Source organism: Leucopleurus acutus (genome assembly GCF_964270905.1).
Source record: "Leucopleurus acutus genome assembly, chromosome: 15".
NCBI classification, from domain to species: domain Eukaryota; kingdom Metazoa; phylum Chordata; class Mammalia; order Artiodactyla; family Delphinidae; genus Leucopleurus; species Leucopleurus acutus.
Genome location: NC_139157.1, coordinates 20,597,088 through 20,614,943, shown reverse-complemented (window position 1 = coordinate 20,614,943; position 17,856 = coordinate 20,597,088). Strand labels below are relative to the sequence as shown.

At 41.4% G+C, this 17,856-nt stretch overlaps 1 protein-coding gene across 6 annotated transcripts in view; it reads left to right on the top strand.

Annotated features, from left to right (window-relative positions):
• UTRN (utrophin) overlaps positions 1-17,856 on the top strand; it is a gene marked incomplete at both ends in the record, with an annotated part of 495,417 nt that overhangs the window by 46,360 nt on the left and 431,201 nt on the right. For 2 of the 6 annotated variants that reach the window (XM_082855593.1, XM_082855594.1), the window contains one exon: positions 10,629-10,722. The exons of the other annotated variants lie outside the window; for them this stretch is intronic. In XM_082855593.1, the coding sequence (XP_082711719.1) occupies positions 10,629-10,722 (94 nt within the window). Of the gene's footprint in view, positions 1-10,628; positions 10,723-17,856 lie in introns of those variants that run through there. 6 annotated transcript variants of the gene reach the window in all.

The following is a 17,856-nucleotide window of genomic DNA, read 5'->3' as shown; positions in this document are numbered from 1 at the left end:
AAAAATCTAAGGATTCTTTAAATTGAATATACAGGGATGAGAGAAATTCTGCTCAGAATACTTAAGCTGTAAACAAAAGAGAAATTCATGAATTTAAAGAGAATTGAATGAAATGTGTCATTAAATCAAGTCATACTTTATAGTCATTTTATAAAATTATTTATTACACTACATTTTTATTTGTATTGCTTTGTTCTCTGATATGTCCTGATAATTTTGATGATTTATTCTTATCTGTTCTCTGAAACCTTATTTTTATAATTAATATCATTATCATTGTTTAAGCCCCTTATATAAATCAGTGATGTTCTTATACTGATAATTATTCTTTTTATTTAATACAGTATTCATATAATGTTCTCCATCTGTGGACTCAATTTCATTGCCATTTTCCTCTACATTTTCTGTCAGTTTTTTTTTTTTTTTTTTTTTTGCGGTACGCTGGCCTCTCACTGTTGTGGCCTCTCCTGTTGCAGAGCACAGGCTCTGGACACGCAGGCTCAGCGGCCATGGCTTATGGGCCCAGCCGCTCCGCAGCATGTGGGATCTTCCCAGACTGGGGCACGAACCCGTGTCCCCTGCATTGGCAGGCGGTCTCTCAACCACTGCGCCACCAGGGAAGCCCCTGTCAGTTTTTATTGCTCATAAAATGGCTTCACTTCTGGTTCATCTTACCCACATTCATATTTTTCTTATACAGGTCACATATAGCACAAGATATTTTCAATAACATATTGTCAGCAGATTATTTTCATCGTGTTGAAACATTATACAACAAAATTTATTTTGTAAATTCTGTAATGATGGCAGGTGGAAACTGTTAGGCGAGATGGCATATTCAATGAAAGGAAAATCCAAAAGTTGATTGCTCAAATGATTATGATTGTTTTTCCCATTTGGTCTTCTCCAAATGAGAATTCCCTGCATAGATCTGTTAATCCCAAGGGATGGCAGACAGGGTTTCTCAGCTTTAGCCAGGGGATGGGTGGTGGGCACTTCCTGATATGTTTCTTTCTTTTTTTTTAAAATTTATTTTTTATACAGCAGGTTCTTATTAGTTATCTGTTTTATACATATTAGTATATACATGTCAATCCCAATCTCCCAGTTCATCACACCACCACCAACACCCGCCACCACTTTCCCCCCTTGTGTCCATACATTTGTTCTCTACATCTGTGTCTCTATTTCTGCCCTGCAAACCGGTTCATCTGTACCATTTTTCTAGGTTCCACATATATGCGTTAATATACGATATTTGTTTTTCTCTTTCTGACTTACTTCACTCTGTATGACAGTCTCTCGGTCCATCCGTGTCTCTACAAATGACCCAATTTCGTTCCTTTTTGTATACATGTACCACATCTTTATCCATTCATCTGTCGGTGGGCATTTAGATTGCTTCTATGACCTGGCTATTGTAAATAGTGCTGCACTGAACATTGGGGTGCATGTGTCTTTCTGAATTATGGTTTTCTCTGGGATTATGCCCGGTAGTGGGATTGCTGGGTCATATGGTAATTCTATTTTTAGTTTTTTAAGGGACCTCCATACTGTTCTCCATAGTGGCTGTATCAGTTTACATTCCCACCAACAGTGCAAGAGGGTTCCCTTTTCTCCACACCCTCTCCAGCATTTGTTGTTTGTAGATTTTCTGATGATGCCCATTCTAACTGATGTGAGGTGATACCTCATTGTAGTTTTGATTTGCATTTCTCTAATAATTAGTGATGTTGAGCAGCTTTTCATGTGCTTCTTGACCATCTGCATGTCTTCTTTGGAGAAATGTCCGTCTAGGTCTTCTGCCCATTTTTGGATTGGGTTGCTTGTTTTTTTTAATATTGAGCTGCATGAGCTGTTTATATATTTTGGAGATTAATCCTTTGTCCATTGATTCATTTGCAAATATTTTCTCCCATTCTGAGGGTTGTCTTTTGGTCTTGTTTATGGTTTCCTTTGCTGTGCAAAAGCTTTGAAGTTTCATTAGGTCCCATTTGTTTATTTTTGTTTTTATTTCCATTACTCTAGGAGTAATGGAAAGAATCTTGTTGTGATTTATGTCATACAGAGTTCTACCTGTGTTTTCCTCTAAGAGTTTTGTAGTGTCTGGCCTTATATTTAGGCGTTTAATCCATTTTGAGTTTATTTTTGTGTATGGTGTTAGGGAGTGTTCTAATTTCATTCCTTTACCTGTAGCTGTCCAGTTTTCCCAGCACCACTTATTGAAGAGACTGTTTTTTCTCCATTGTATATCCTTGCCTCCTTTGTCATAGATTAGTTGACCATAGGTGGGTGGGTTTATCTCTGGGCTTTCTATCCTCTTCCATTGATGTATATTTCTGTTTTTGTGCCAATACCATATTGTCTTGATTACTGTAGCTTTGTAGTATAATCTGAAGTCAGGGAGTCTGATTCCTCCAGCTCCGTTTTTTTCCCTCAAGACTGCTTTGGCTATTCGGGATCCTTTGTGTCTCCATACAAATTTTAAGATTTTTTGTTCTAGTTCTGTAAAAAAATGCCACTGGTAATTTGATAGGGATTGCTTTGAAACTGTAGATTGCTTTGGGTAGTATAGTCGTTTTCACAATCCTGATATGTTTCTATTTGCGATATCTCTTGCTCTTGGCTTCTGATTCCAGCCTTTTGTTCCCTTCTTGGAGAAACGGGGAAAAATACACTTACATACTCTTTTGAGGGTAAGATTTTGGTTATCTTTATGCTTGTTTCATTCATTCATCCAATAAATGTTTATTGCCCACCTACTCCACACGAGGCACTATGCTAGTCACTAGCACTAAAAAATATTTTATTATGACCAACATTTAAATTATTTTCGAGTAAAGTGTTTTAAGGAAAGGACAGTGTGAAAGAAGTCTCATGTCAGCAGAGAAATATTTTGTGTACTGTCTGGTAAATTTCTTGTTTTTTCAGAATTGCTGCTGGCTAGGAAATGATGATGGCTTCCACTTCTTACAGCACTGCTAATGTTGGCTTGCTGTGCTTGCGCCCTTTGTGCTGCGGAGGCGAGAGGCGTTTGGGGAGTCTTAATTTCACCGGAACGCTGCACCTGTTGCTGGCTAGTCTTGCATATGAAATCCAGAACCTAGAGTCACTTGCTTTCATTTCCTTTTCCTGCCCCCTCTTTCCGGTGTAGAGGGGCTCAGTTTAGTAACTCATATGAAAAGTAACCACCTTGTTCCTTCGGGGCTATGGTTTTAGTGCCCTCGGGAGTGGAAGTGTCAGGGCCTTTTGTCATTCTGTTGTGGAAAGACATATCTGAGTGGCCTCAAGATCCTGACGCTTGTGTTTGTGCCAGAGGTTGGGACTGGGGTGGGGTGCAGCTGTTATGGCTACTTGATACCTGGAAGCTGATTGCTGTTGAGGAACATGTACTTCCTCTTGCTTTCATATGGTTTTTGGCTATGACTTTGAGGAAGAGAGGAAGTATTATATAGTATTGTTTTCTCTCAGAAAAATAACTTTGAAACCTCTGGGCTTCACGTTGGTTCAGGCAGTGCTGTTGACAGCCAGCAAGCTGCTTCTAGAGGGCCCACAAGGGGATGGGAGGAAAGACTTTGGGGCAGGGAGTTGGTTCAGAGGTTCAGAACACCCACGGCATGAATATGGTGTTTTACTCGGTGTCATGAGTCCTTAGTTACCTCATGTTTCAAACAGGACTTGAGGTATTGACACAGCTTAACTTGTAAGACTTTTGCAGGCATCCATAAAAATAAATGTGAAAGAACTTTAAAGTTCAGAGGTCCCTAAAATTGGTCAGTTTTTACTGACCAAATTACATACTGAGGTTCCAATAGAAACTGGTAGTTCCAGCCCTCTGCTGGAACTTGGCAACCTCTGGGAAGTCATTTTTAGTGCAGTATTCCTAATTTAAAACCAAGTTTGTTCTATTGGCTCTGTTTATAAATCTTTTATAGATAGACAGATTTACTCATGGACGTTCTCTGGAGGAGAAAGATTTTATGGAAAGCGGAGCTTTGTGTGAAATGGTACATAAATGGTCCCGACCTGCGAACTGTGGAATAGCTTGCTTACCATCAGGGACGGCCCTGGAATAAGGGCCTGACTTTCTTCTCCTCTTCTTTCTGGATCACCGTGGTTTCCACTTTTGTACCTTCTGGTACTGTTTCCAAGTTCCACCCTCCCATCTTCCTCCCTGTTCTCTGTCACTTCTTAGAATATGTTAATAACACACCGTTTGTGCATTTCTTGCCTTTGCGGTGTTCGGTCCCCCCTTGTTTGGTAGCTCCTGCCCCCTCCTTTCCCCTTTTGCAGGCCCAGGCCTATCTCAGGGGCTGATCCCCGAGGCAGTGACATTGAGCACCACACACGCCCTCTGCAGCACTGGTGTTGCCACACTCTGCTGGCCTGGGAACTGGTTCTCGTCTGCACTGCATGGAACAGAGTAGGTGCTCAGTAAACAGATCAGTTAGCTGACTGGCTCCCACAGACCCAAAGCCCAGGAATCTTGTTCCTAAGTTGCATGGCTCATAAATTCTTGACCGATAACCCTTACTTGCATTCTCTGTTCCTCACCTGGTTATTGCTTGGAAACTGTTTCATCCTAGAAATCCTGGAACTGAAATACTCGAGGTCATCTCCTTGGCATTGGTTCTGCCTCACTATTGCCTGGATCCTTCATTTTCTCCCCATTCCCAGCCCTCAGCTGTCACAAGTAGATGATTATGTCTCACTCCCATGGCCAGAGATATGACACATGGGAGTGGGGTGGGTGTGCCCGTTAGTAGGCAGGACCATCTTTGTGTAGTTTCAGCTGCAGGCTGAATATACAGATGACTCATGCAAGTTAATACCCGTATCTAATGAGTGGCCAACATCTTCAGATCTGCATAAGGGCTTAAGAGCTCCACAGGAAACATTGAATTGAGATTGTAACTGCCGGGGACCCAGGAACGAAGTGTTATGGATGGCACATCTGGATTCATAGGCTGTTGTGCCCTATGGGACTCTTAGGTCAGTTCTCCCACTAGATGTTTTTACTGCTAACAGCAAAGAATAGTCCCCATGTTTCTTTTCTTCACACCTTCCCATGAAGCTTGAGTGTTCTGGAACCCTCTAGGAACCAGAGAAGTTTCTCTCACAATGGCAGCAGATGTACTTCAAGAAAACTCACTGGCTGATCTTTGCTCCACAGCCCTGCAGTTTGCCAATGAGATTGCCTCTACTTTTACAGCACTTCCATTTCCAAATTAATCCTTCTTTTACATTCCCACAAGCACCCTTCTCGCTTGGTCACAGCTCTCTAGTCCCTTTCTGCAATGCTGCGGTCTGCCCCAGAATTCCTATTTTTTAATCTAATTAATTCATTTATTTTTGGCTGCGCTGGGTTTTTGTTGCTGCGCGTGGGCTTTCTCTAGTTGCGGCGAGCATGGGCTACTCTTCATTGCGGTGCTTGGGCTTCTCATTGCAGTGGCTGCTCTTTGTTGCGGAGCACGGGCTCTAGGTGCATGGGCTTCAGTAGTTGTGGCATGCGGGCTCAGTAGTTGTGGCTCTTGGGCTCTAGAGCGCGGGCTCAGTAGTTGTGGCACGTAGGCTTAGTTGCTCCGCGGCATGTGGGATCTTCCCAGACCAGGGCTTGAACCTGTGTCCCCTGCATTGGCAGGCGGGTTCTTAACCACTGCGCCACCAGGGAAGTCCCCAGAGCTGCTAGTTTTGATTTTGCTTGTAACATAGACCGTGGCACCTCCTTTCTGCATCAGGCGGACTTGTGTAAGCTCTTTGGGTGTGAGAGACGCCCAGGGTTCCTCTCACTGTCCTGGTCCACTCTTACTTTCACTCTGATGTCTTCCACATCAGCTCCTGTCTCTTCTTTCAGTAAATGCTCATTAAATCCTTGCAATGTTCCAGGCTCCATGCTAAGGGATGACAATACAAAGGTAAATGAGAAATGACAACACTTATTTTTCACCTGATTGATAAAAACAGAACATTTAGAAAATTCAGGAAAATTACTCCCTTTCTCTTTCCTTTTTTGTAATGTTTTAAAAATTCTCTTTCTTTGTAAAGCATCTGAGTTTTATTCATCTCTTTTGATGTCTCCTTAAACAACTATTCCTGCTCCCTGAAGAACCATGGTGATAACCTTCCTTCCTTCTGCTAGAGTGAGGTGTTTGCTACCTGAGTGGCTGTCCCAGGGACCCCTGTCTTAAGCAGTCGGCACTGCAGGGTTCCAGGGCCCTGGCAGATTGGATCCTGGCTTTTACAGAGCAGTGGCATCAATCGGCATCCGTGCAGTGTTGGCCTGTTCTACCACGATCGCTGTCCGCCACCGGATACCTCACCTCTTTCGGTTCCAGGCAGTTGTCACTTCTGTTTGGAAGCAACACTGCCAGTGAGAAACCTGCCATGTGTGCACGCGCGCGCACGCGCACACACACACACACACTCACACACTCTGTTGTGAGAGGAGGGCCACCCTGGGAGGGAACCCTCCTCCCCTCTCTTGGTGTAGGAAGAGCACGGGTATACCTACTACCTCTCTCTACCCCCATCATTATGGGATTTGGTGGTGGTGTTCTTTAACTCTTACTCTCACTGCTTTTGTGCACTTTTCCTGAGATAATTGTAAGAAAGGTTATAATTTTATCTTGAAATACAATGTCTAGGAACTTTTCTTTTAATTCATCATTCCAAGTAAGTGTCTTTGCACCTTAGAAAACAAAACTAAAATACTGAAAATATGATTTCTTTCCTCTTTCACTGGCATGTTCCTTAATGTCTGCATTGGAGATCAGCCTTTGTGTGGTTGGGATAAATTCTAAACTCTTTGATGGTGGGGATTTTTGTGTAGCTCTCTCTAACATAATTTTCTTGGTTATAATGTCATTCGATTCCATTAGTATACTAATATGGAAACAAAGGCATGGTTTCAGACTTTATTTATATCTTTGTGCTTTGGAAAAACAATCTCATGAGAAATCATTCAGCCCATTAAATAACATCTTTGATGTTACTTTTTTGGGTTTGCTTGTTTTTAGAAAAGTTTTCCTGGCTTTTGCTCTTTGTAATTGCAACAGTAGCATAGCAAGTATTTTTAGACATGTGTTGTTAGAATCATGTGAAAAATCTTTTTCATGCCAACATGTCGGATTTTGTTAGTAATCTTTAATGTGATCAAGAACTAAGGTAGAACTTCTTAGCTAGAAAAGAATGAGTTAAAAAAAAATCCCAATACGTTCTTGGATGATTGGAGAAGCTATATTCTATATTTTTACTTAGGTGAAAATATTCAAGAGATTGAATTAAATGGCAGCTTCTTGAGGACAGAGACTATGCCTTTTTCATTTTTGTATTCTTCCTGGGTGTAGCACTGTTACAGTCAGAGGAGTTGGCTCAGTTGGTGGAAGCCTTGTGAACTTCATGAAGAAGATTAGACTCCAACCTCCTTCCTTGCATGGGAAATCTTTAAGGATTTTGAAGCTAGAGAGTTGCAAGTACTTTAGAAAGATCTATCTGGAGGCTCTGTGGGAGGGTGGATTGGAGTAAAGAGAGCCTGGAGGCAGAGGCAACATTGGAGGTGAAAGAGGATGTGGTGTGAAGGTGGGTGGGAGATGCATGAGGCCACGGATTTCATAGGTACAGATCTACACTCCCTCATTTGCAGTTGTAATAGCTAAAAAGAGCTGTAAAAACTGAAAGGTATTTTCTTTGTAATTCATTTGATAGTAAAACCCGAGCTTGACCCGAGCTCATTTGGTGGCAAAATTGGACCTGAAGTGTTGGGATGCTTTTAAAATCTTTACTTATCCCACTTACCTCATAAAATACACATATTTACTGCAGAAGTATTAGTGTGTTTGACTAGGGGAAATTGTCCTGGATCTCGCTGTTTTTGTTTTAATGTAATGTATAGCCTATGTGCAGTGTAACTTTTCTCAAATGGGAAAAGTTCTGATTTGGCAACACATCTGGTCTAAGGGTTTTGGACAAGGGACTGTGAAACTCTATTTGACCTGTGCTTACAAGATAAGACTCACAGATTAGGTATGAAGAGCATTGTGGAGGAGATAAACATTTATCGCCTGGAAGACTCAATGGTTGATGATGAAACTACCTCATCAACATGAAAGAAAACAGGTCTTTTGGGGGGGATCAGAAACATGCATTAGATAGTGAATGAAAGGATGCATTTTTGAAGTGTTGCTTGTGTGCAGGATCTGAGACTGAATCATGAACCAGAAAAAGGGAACAATTGGAGAAATTTGAATAAGATCTCTAGAGTAGTTCATTGTACTGCATCGGTGCTAATTTTTTGGTTTTGATAATGGTACTCTGGTTATGTAAGATGATAACATTTGGGGAAGCTGGGTGAAGGGAATATGAAAACTCTGTGTACTACTTTTACAACTTTTTGGGTGAGTCTAAAATTATTTCAAGTTTTAAAAAATGAGGGAGAAAGTTGCTTGTCAAACCAAGAAATCGTATCATCCATGCTCCCTTTAAGTAGAGAATATCTGTTAGCAGGAATACGGTTTTCTTAGAGATTTTGAACTCTAAAAATGCAAGTTGAGTAGACTTTCAAAGTCAGGTCTCTACCCCCTTCCCAATTTTTTTTAAGGCCGACCTTGTTTTTACAGAAGATGAATTGAGAACAATTTTGATCCGAGAAAAAGGCTTGATCCTAGCTTATGTGCATACAGAAGAGTTACAACATGAAGCCAGTTGTGTCTGGACGGTTCATGGGAAGTGTTGTAACTTGTATTCCCTCACATTTGGTTTCTCTGGTGTTGGAGGGTGTGGTTTATCTCTGGCTTTTGTCTGCTGCTCTGCAGGTTTAGGTGTAGGTTCAGTAGTTAGGACGGACAGTTGTAATAAGATGTTCAAAGCCCAGAGGGTTTGCAGATAATAGAGGGAATGAAGAAAATGTCTGCCTTTAATGGTCAAGGTTGGCTGACCTGGGCTTGGCCGTGCTGATGTGCCCGGTGTATGTCTCCCCAGTGGAAGGAGGATTAGTCTTCAATGCCTCTGCTTCACTCGCTCACTTCCACACCACCTCCTGTAGTTTCAGCTGATTTGTTCTGTAATTCTGCAGTCCACTCCTTTCTTTCCTTTTGGATGAGAGTAAACCTAGGCTGGCAGCCAGTTGCTATTGAGCTATAATAGAGCTAGTGGTATGTACAAAATTTGATTACTGCTGTCAACACCAGATTGAATAAGAAAGTGCATACCCTAGACAGATACTTGCAACTTAAATGGTCTATTGATTTCACAAGAACTAGAAATGAGGCCACCGTGTAATCTAGCAGAAGAAGGGGTCAGTGGATAGACGTTACAGAGTAGTTTTTAAAAGTGCGCTTCTTTTAGATCTTTTTGGAAGAACTTTCAGATAACTTTGATAAACTGATTGTTGCTTCTGATTTTCTTCAAGTCCAGTGTTTGCAGAAACTCCATTGTAGGCTTGGTACTTGTTTTTGTTCCGTGGTTTGCCTTTCCTGTGTAGAATCTAGTTTAGAAATTGTACTGGGTGATACAGACCGTATTTGCTCCTGAACTATGATGACATTTCCACTTAGCTTAATATGAATGTTTTAGAAATTTCCCACAGTGGAAAGTTCTCTTTGACATAGGAAGGTTCAGCGGTCAGTTTCATAGTCAGCTGTATGCCAAGAAATAACGAAAACAATGGATTATACAGTGCAGCCTTGGGACATGGAAAATTTCTTAGAAGATGAATGATCATTATTAATACATCTTGTAAGGCCTCAGGCCTTATATTGAAAAATAAGGCAAAAAGTTATTTTTCAATGTCTTTATTCGAGTATAATTGCTTTAAACTGGTGTGTTAGTTTCTGCTGTATAAAAAAGTGAATCAGCTATGCATATACATATATCCCCATATCCCCACCCTCTTGCATCTCCCTTCCACCCTCCCTATCCCGCCCCTCTAGGTGGTCACAAAGCACCGAGCCGATCTCCCTGTGCTATGTAGCTGTGTGGATGACATCTGCATAAATGATATAGCAAAAGAGCAAGGCAAATACACAAGATAGAATAGGCTGGAAAATATGGATCAAAACTGTTACCTCTCATCTTAGTATTCTGTGTGGTTGAGTTTATTTTTTCCATAATAGCAATCTCTAAGGAATGAAGAAGAAATCCTTTTGAGTTTCACTTTTCCCAAGGTATATATGCATATTAAAGTGAAATAACAAGTCTGATTTATTCTTTGAAGTGTAGTTAATATGTAACGAAACTCTTCAGCCCAGTTGTATACTCAGGGCAAACGCCTCTGTTTATATTCATAGTGGGGTAAGGAGGTGGGTGGAGGTGCCCTTTACCAGCTGACACTGTCAAAAACAGGAAGCAAAGTTATAATCTCTTTGTAGTAGATCAGAAACATTCAAAGGCTCTTAGCTGTGACAATTAAAAAAACAACAACAAAAAATGATGTAAGGAATTTTCACTAACTGCGAAGTGTGACTTCCTGTCTGGTATTTAGAGGAGATTCAGTTAGGTTTAGTCAGATCCTCTCATGGGAAAAATAAAAGCCACCCCAAAACAGGACATCCCAGTGTGCAGTTCGCAGGCTGCTTTTGTTAAAATCCACTTCCTCTGCATCTTTTTCCTCCTCACTTAAGCAAATGTAGGTGATGAGTGGCCCGGCGGCCACCGCATTTCGTTGGAAAAAGTGCAGATTTGATTTGCCATGGCAGGTAGCTCGCCAGGCCAGCAAACATTTACCAGGTAAGTTTGTCAACTTGCATGACTCCCAGCCCTCCCGCCCGTGAGGTTATGAAAAGAGGATATCAGCAAAGACAGGGCTCTCTCAGTCACTTACTGAACCCAGTGTGTTAAGTAACGGCCAGCCGGTGATGGGAACAGCCCGGCCTGTCCTTCCTGACGCCACATCTGTTGTAGACTCTGAATAGTCGAGACCAGCGCTGTGGGTTTCATCCTTCGCTTCAGCATGCGATTGTTTTCCAGTTCTTGGCTTCTTAGGAAAAAGCACTCAAGGGGCCATACCTTTGTTGAGACAAATGTACTTCATGTATTTTCAAACTAGTTTATTATGTATTGACTGTTTACTGTCCTGTAGAGAGAGTTTCCTTTATGCTGTTGTATGATGATAGCTTACTAGCTTGACTTACTGTGCTGACTAAAAATGTATTTTACTTTTAAGAATAGTTCGGAGCTGATTAAGGGGAGGATCAGACATTTGTACTTTTGAGGGGGCTGTAAATGGAGGAGTTTTGCTTTAAGGCAGTCTTGTTCAGAAGAAGTGCAGACACAGAACTTCACGTTGGATTGGTCACTGTCACTGGAGTTTACTTCCAGGGTGACCTAGTTTTTCTAATGGGTTCAGATGTCCATATCTTGTTTAATCTGTATATTTGTGTACTGGTCACGTAAGTTTTCTGAAGAAAAAAAAAACTCAAGTGATGTATAATATTTCACCTTACGTATCATGCTTGAATATTGTTACTATGGGACAACTTTTAGGCTGGTTAGAATTTTTTAAAAATGGTTTTCTTTCCTTTGGAATTACTCTTTCCCTCTTAATGTTTTCCTTCCTAACTCCATATGAATGATGTGGTAAATGCTGGTAGGCATCCTCTCTCTGGAGCACATTTCAACTAGAATGCTTGGAGCAGCCCATATTTTCTTAACAAATCTGGTTTCTTGGCCAAGTGTAATAGGAAATCAGTGTGCTATAATTCTCTTTTTTGGCTGTTACTTTTCTCTCTTATTTAAAGATCAGTGTGGTCTCAACAGAGAATTAAAATACCTATCAGGAACTGAATTAAAACCCCACGTGCAGGAGTAGCATTGCAGCCTGTGGCCTTTCAAAGTTATCTCTTGACTCTCAATCCTCTTTCTTTCCCCGGCATGAATAGTCTTCTTCGTCTGCTAGTCTGCGTGTTACTGTCCTGCTACAGAGGGTCTCAGGTAACTATAGTGGTTGAAATCAGAAGATAATTAGAAGAAAAACAAACAAACAAACCTTTAAATATTAAGCAAACTTTTAAATGAGTAGACTGCAGCTTTAAATATGAATTCTGGTTCATTCAGATAGCATTCTTTCCTGCCCTGTGATCAGTCCAAAGTCTTTAAGAAAATAGAAAGCATTTTTTTTAAAAATAAATATTTCAGGGCATTCTATTTTAATAAAAATCGAAAATCAGTATTACATGATTTCAGATTCTACAAGGGCCTAGACGCTCTTCTTATTGGCTGTTATTAATTTACTATTTTCTTGTATCTGCAGGGCAGCTCTCTTTAGTGATCTTGTTATAAAGATATAAAAAAGAGTACACATTTATGGATGGCATATTCCATTACCACAGTGGCCTTTTTTGGTCTTCAAAGCAGTCTCCATAATAGATTAAACTTTGGGGTGAATCCTTTATTTACACACCTCAAGTAAGCTGGAAAGAGTGAAACCATAAGTGTTTTGCATTAAACTCTTGACCATACAGGGGTTGGTGTTTCAAATGACTGTTGCAGAACCTAAGGGGAATACTACAACAAGTAATAAAATGGAATAAATTAAAGTACATATTTGTTCAAAATTAGCCTTTCAGTGTTATTTTTTGAAATTGACCATCCTTTTGCTCTTTGCTGTCTTCTAAAATGTGGAACTCTAATTTAGCACATTTGCCTCTCAGCTATCCGTTGAGATATAACAAGGGAAAACTGAGTAAGCTGAAATCTGAGTATCTATATCTATCTATCTTTGATATAGAATCTTTATATTTTAAAATATTTACTTTTCCTTTGCTTAATCTTGATATCTGTGTACAAATGACCAAATGTTACAAATAATCGAATTGAAGGGGAACAAAGTTTAAAAAAAAAAAAAGGCTTGCAAGTTTGAAATAAAAAGTTATTTGGAGTTGTAGGCATCTACTAATGCACAGATGATTTAGGTCTAGAAATTGCCCTGCTCAGGAAGCCACATCTGGGAGGCCTTGCTTTTCTTGCCATCTTTCCTGCTTTCTTGTCGGGCTGACAGGACTCTGTGGCAGCTGTTTCCTTTTTAGATAAACGGGTTCAAATATTCTCAACCTTGGTTCCACGTTAGCATCACCAGTGTGCTGGGGCCCCACACTCAGAAGCCTGACATAAATAAACCGAGGCCTTGACTTTGTAGCTGTTAAAGAAACTATCGAAGTGATTGTGACATGGATTCAAGATGGAGGTGCACAGGGGAGAGTTATTGGTTCCCTACCAGACCGAAAGCTCCAGAAGAGGGGCAAGAAGGAAGCTTTGGCAGTGCTGTACGTCAGCACCGAACCCATATGCCTGTTAGCAGCGGAGTCTCCGTCTCCGCTTGCGGAATGGTTGGACGAGCAGGTTCCTCTGAGCAGCACGAGGCTGGATGAGGGCTGGACCTGCTCGTTTCCGGTTTGCGCTGCCGGAGGGGCGTGCGTTATATGAGACGGTGGCCCGTCTGAAGATGAGCTGTCATCAGGAAGAAGCTCCTGGAAGGGATCACAGGGGAGTAGGCTGGCTCAGGGCACGCTGAGCAGACCTCTCTGAAGAGACAGGGCTCCGGGTTGCTGGCGTCTTCATGAAGCAAGGCAGGTGGAGAACGTCGGAATAAGAATTTCATCAGGGGCTGAGGTGTCTCTGTGTGTGAATGTGGAGGTGGGGTCAGTTGGGGACACTACAGAGAGGTTGCTCCAAAGGTTCTTGGTGCCAAAGTTAGTTTGAAAGGAAGGGGTGTGATTATCTTTGCCAGATATTAGTGGCTGCCTCACCCGCCTGTTGACTGTATGAGAATAAAGGAACACGTCATTTAGAGTATCAGAGTGCAGGGAGGTTTGTCTGGGAGAATTTCTCAGGGCTTGTGAATTTTTAGCTGATCTTAATGTTTATAAAGAAAAGGAGTTGGTGCTTAGGCAGACCAGGTGGAATGTAATTTGCAGAGGCTTGAGAGAAAAAAAAAATTGTTCAGTTGGGCGAAGGGTAGACAGAGTGACTTGTTTGAAACAAGAATTTTGGGCGAGGGAAATGAGAAGTGTGATTAACATGGTACTGAAGAAGTGTTTGGGTGGGGGGGACCTGGGTCCCAGTTCCCCCTACTATCGACTGTGTAAGACACTGAACTTCTGAGACTGGTCTCCCAACCAGTCGTACCCCTGAGGGGATTGTGGTCAGGATTAATGATGTAACATATTTTAAAGCACCTTGCAAGCAATAATAAGAGTTCCAGGTAAATAAAAGGAATAATAAGTTCTGTAAAAATTATAAAAATATAGTCAGTTGATAAAGAGGTTTGCCTGCTACCTGCAGTGCAGGAAGGGGTAATTAAATATTATGTTTGTGTGGTACTTAAAATATATTTAAACTGAAGCTGTGCACTCTGTCATCTTTTTACTTGTGTTTTTCCTTGGCATTACTTGAAAGGTATGATTGTGACACGGATCCTGGTTTCATGTTTCACTTGGGTTCTTTGACCCTAGTTAGAGGGCACCAGGTGCTTTCTATTCTGATCATTTGCAAATTCAGGGTTTGGTTGGAGGGCCACCGAAAGGACTGGTGTGAGAATGAGATAGGATCTGGACTCAGTGACTCCCTTTGCCCCTGCCCCAATATTTTGACCTTGATTTGAACAGTTCAGTGAACTGGCAGCTCAAGTAGTTTTTTCCCGCTGAACTAGAACTTTAATTGTTTGGCAGAGGAAGATGAGTCATAGCCCAGTCCTACCATTGTGACAAAGTGAAATTTTAGGCCAGGGCTAAAGGAACCCAGGTCAAAAACTTTCTGTCTAAACCGCAAAGTATTGAAACTTGGATTGTGAGCTAGGTGGGAATTAGTGGGGCCCTCTCTGTGGGGTTGTTCTCAAGTTAATGAAGCATTTTATTGCATTACATTTTGATGCTAAATTTTGAGTAATATATTTAAATAATCAGCCTCCTTCTTAAAAATTTTAATGCAAAATTAAAATTATACAAAGTGGCAAATTGTCAGTTCCTCTCCCCCTCTATGATCATTGTTACTAGTTTTGTTTGTCCTGCCACACTTTCTTCTATGAATATATAAATGTACAGCTTTACATCTAAATTCCCACATGCACAGTTTTTCTTTTTAAACGAAAGATGAAACCATCCTGTCATAGTGCATCCCATTTAAAAAATATTAAAAATAATAACCTGTGTACATATATTTTAGTTCATTTGGGTAACTTCTGGGGCCAATATGTTTTTACTGTTAAACTGCTATCCAAAAAGGGCAGAGAGATGAAAAGTAGTAAATAATGGTCTGAACTTGCATTTTTGTATGTGTGTGTGTGAAATTGAACTTCTCTGCATATGTTTTTTGGCTTTTGGACAAATTCTTCAATAGATTGCCTTTTCATACATTGCCCTTTTTTCTTTTCCCCCCTGTTGTTTGGATCTCTGACTTGTAAACCCCTACTGATTCTGAAGGGAATTCATGCAAAACGGCAGATTTTGAATGACTTACTTGAATTTTGAGTTTTAAGATGGTTAACTTCCAACTTAAAAGACAGGCCTGATTTCTGGATCTCTGGGACAGAAGGTTGAGTCTTTGGATTTGGACTCTATATATTCACTTTCTCTTTTGGCTGTGGAAGCTGTCATCATCCCAAACTGTGCTGAGGCTGGTAATTATTTAGGTGCCCTCAAGACAGGTAATTACTTAGGTGCCTTCACTGTTTTATTACATTTTCATGTCCCGATAACTTATGTTCATAGGGATGGTGATTCCCAGTATTAGTTTTTAAAATATTTATTTATTTATGGCTGCGTTGGGTCTTCGTTTCTGCACACGGGCTTTCTCTAGTTGCCGCGAGCGGGGGCTACTCTTCGTTGCGTTGCACGGGCTTCTCATTGCGGTGGCTTCTCTTGTTGAGGAGCACGGGCTCTAGGCGCATGGGCTCACTAGTTGTGGCTTACGGGGTCCAGAGCGCGGGCTCAGTAGATGTGGCACACGGGCTTAGTTGCTCCCGTGGAATCTGCCCGGACCAGGGCTCGAATCTGTGTTGCCTGCATTGGCAGGCGGATTCTTAACCAGTGCGCCACCAGGGAAGTCCCCCAGTATTATTATTATTATTTTTATTATTTTTTGTGGTACGCAGGCCTCTCACTGTTGTGGCCTCTCCCGGAGCACAGGCTCCGAACACGCAGCCTCAGCGGCCATGGCTCACAGGCCCAGCCGCTCCGTGGCATGTGGGATCTTCCCGGACCGGGGCACGAACCCGTGTCCCCTACATCGGCAGGCGGACTCTCAACCACCGCGCCACCAGGAAAGTTCCTCCCCCCCCCCAGTATTATTTTTAGAATAACCCATTTTCTGTGTAATTTGTGGAACATGTTAGCGTTAGCAGAAAGGCTCTGGACTTAGACTTACACGGTGGAGTCCCCGCTCTTCTGCGTCCTGAGTCTCAGTTTCCTCTCTTGTAAAATGGAGATAATGGGGCTGTTCTAAGTCTTTAAAGGTGTAAAATCCCTTGCGCAGTGCTTTGCAGATTGCAGGAAGGATTACAATAAATGCTGGCTGTTTCTGTTAGAAGAGTTTTTAAGTTAATAACAGAAAAAAAATACAGTGTAGATATTAAATGAAGATAAAACATTGGCTTGAATGAGGCCCCACGTGCACCATCATAGCGAAAATTTGCCAGTTTTTTCTCACCCTTTGATCGAGATCTGTTAGTGATTTTTGACATCAAACCATCAAAGCTGTAATTCTCTGCTGGGCTCATTTAACCACACATCCTGTAAGTGGCAAGAAATTTAGAGCTATACAGGCTGCAGTTGTTTGGAGAATATCTTTGTGGCAGGGTGCCTGAAATGTTTTGCTGGTTTCAAAGTTCACTTTCATTTGTTCAGAAAGGTTTTTATTGTTTGCAAGCAAGCAAAGCAAGCAAAGGGAAAGGGCACACAGCCTCCCATATGATTCTGTACTGTGTGACCTGTTTGCCTTTTGGTGCCTTATGTAAAAAGCTTTATTTAGTCTGCAGAGAGGACTATTTCTCCAAATAGAGGAAAACTGTCATAATGGTCTGGAAACACGATAGATTTCAGTTTAACGCCATTGATCCAGATACTGTTAGAGGCTGGGCTACACAGCAGTTGTAAGATAGGCATCTTGCACAGATTCTTCTAGGTCACTTGCATATCGTCAATGGGAATGCCTCATCTGATAGCCATGCACTTGGCCTTCTGAGAAACAGCTCCTCCTGTCATACCAACACTGACCCTTTTCTTCTGTCCCAGCCAGCCTGCCCCTAGCTAGGAACCTGCTGCCAGAATGAATCTCCAGGCTTTTGACCTGGCCTGTTTTCTTGTTCGACTCCTGGATTCTGTGCGTTTACCTTCTGCTTCAACTCTTAGGCAAGAACTCCCTTTATGGTGTTAGAAGCGCCTGGACTGTGTTTGACAGAAGAAATTTGACAGTTTTTCCCAGCAGATGCATTTTCTCCCTACATAACTCTGACCCACCCATGCAGTCTGGTATCTGACACTACTCTGAAAACTGTTTAGTTAGTTGTTAACAAATATTTATTGTCCAACTCTGAATAACTAGTGTTACAGCAGGCAAAGGAAAAGGATAGTTTGTGAGTTTTGGCGGGGCCAGTGATTTATGGGACATTTGGAGGAGAAAAGAAATCATGAAATGAAATTCTTACTATGTTTTATCTCTGACCATGTGAATTCTTTAAAATAATGATTACATTCTCTCTTTGCTCCTATGCATTTAAAAAATCATGGTGGATTTCATAGTGATGGATTTTTAAGCTGGGAAATTACGGATATTTTGCAAATGGGTTGAGGAAGCAGTTCTCATTTTCTCACTAGATCCTTATCCATCCACCTCCTTCCTACCCACTTCTTTTGCTGTTACAAGAAGAAT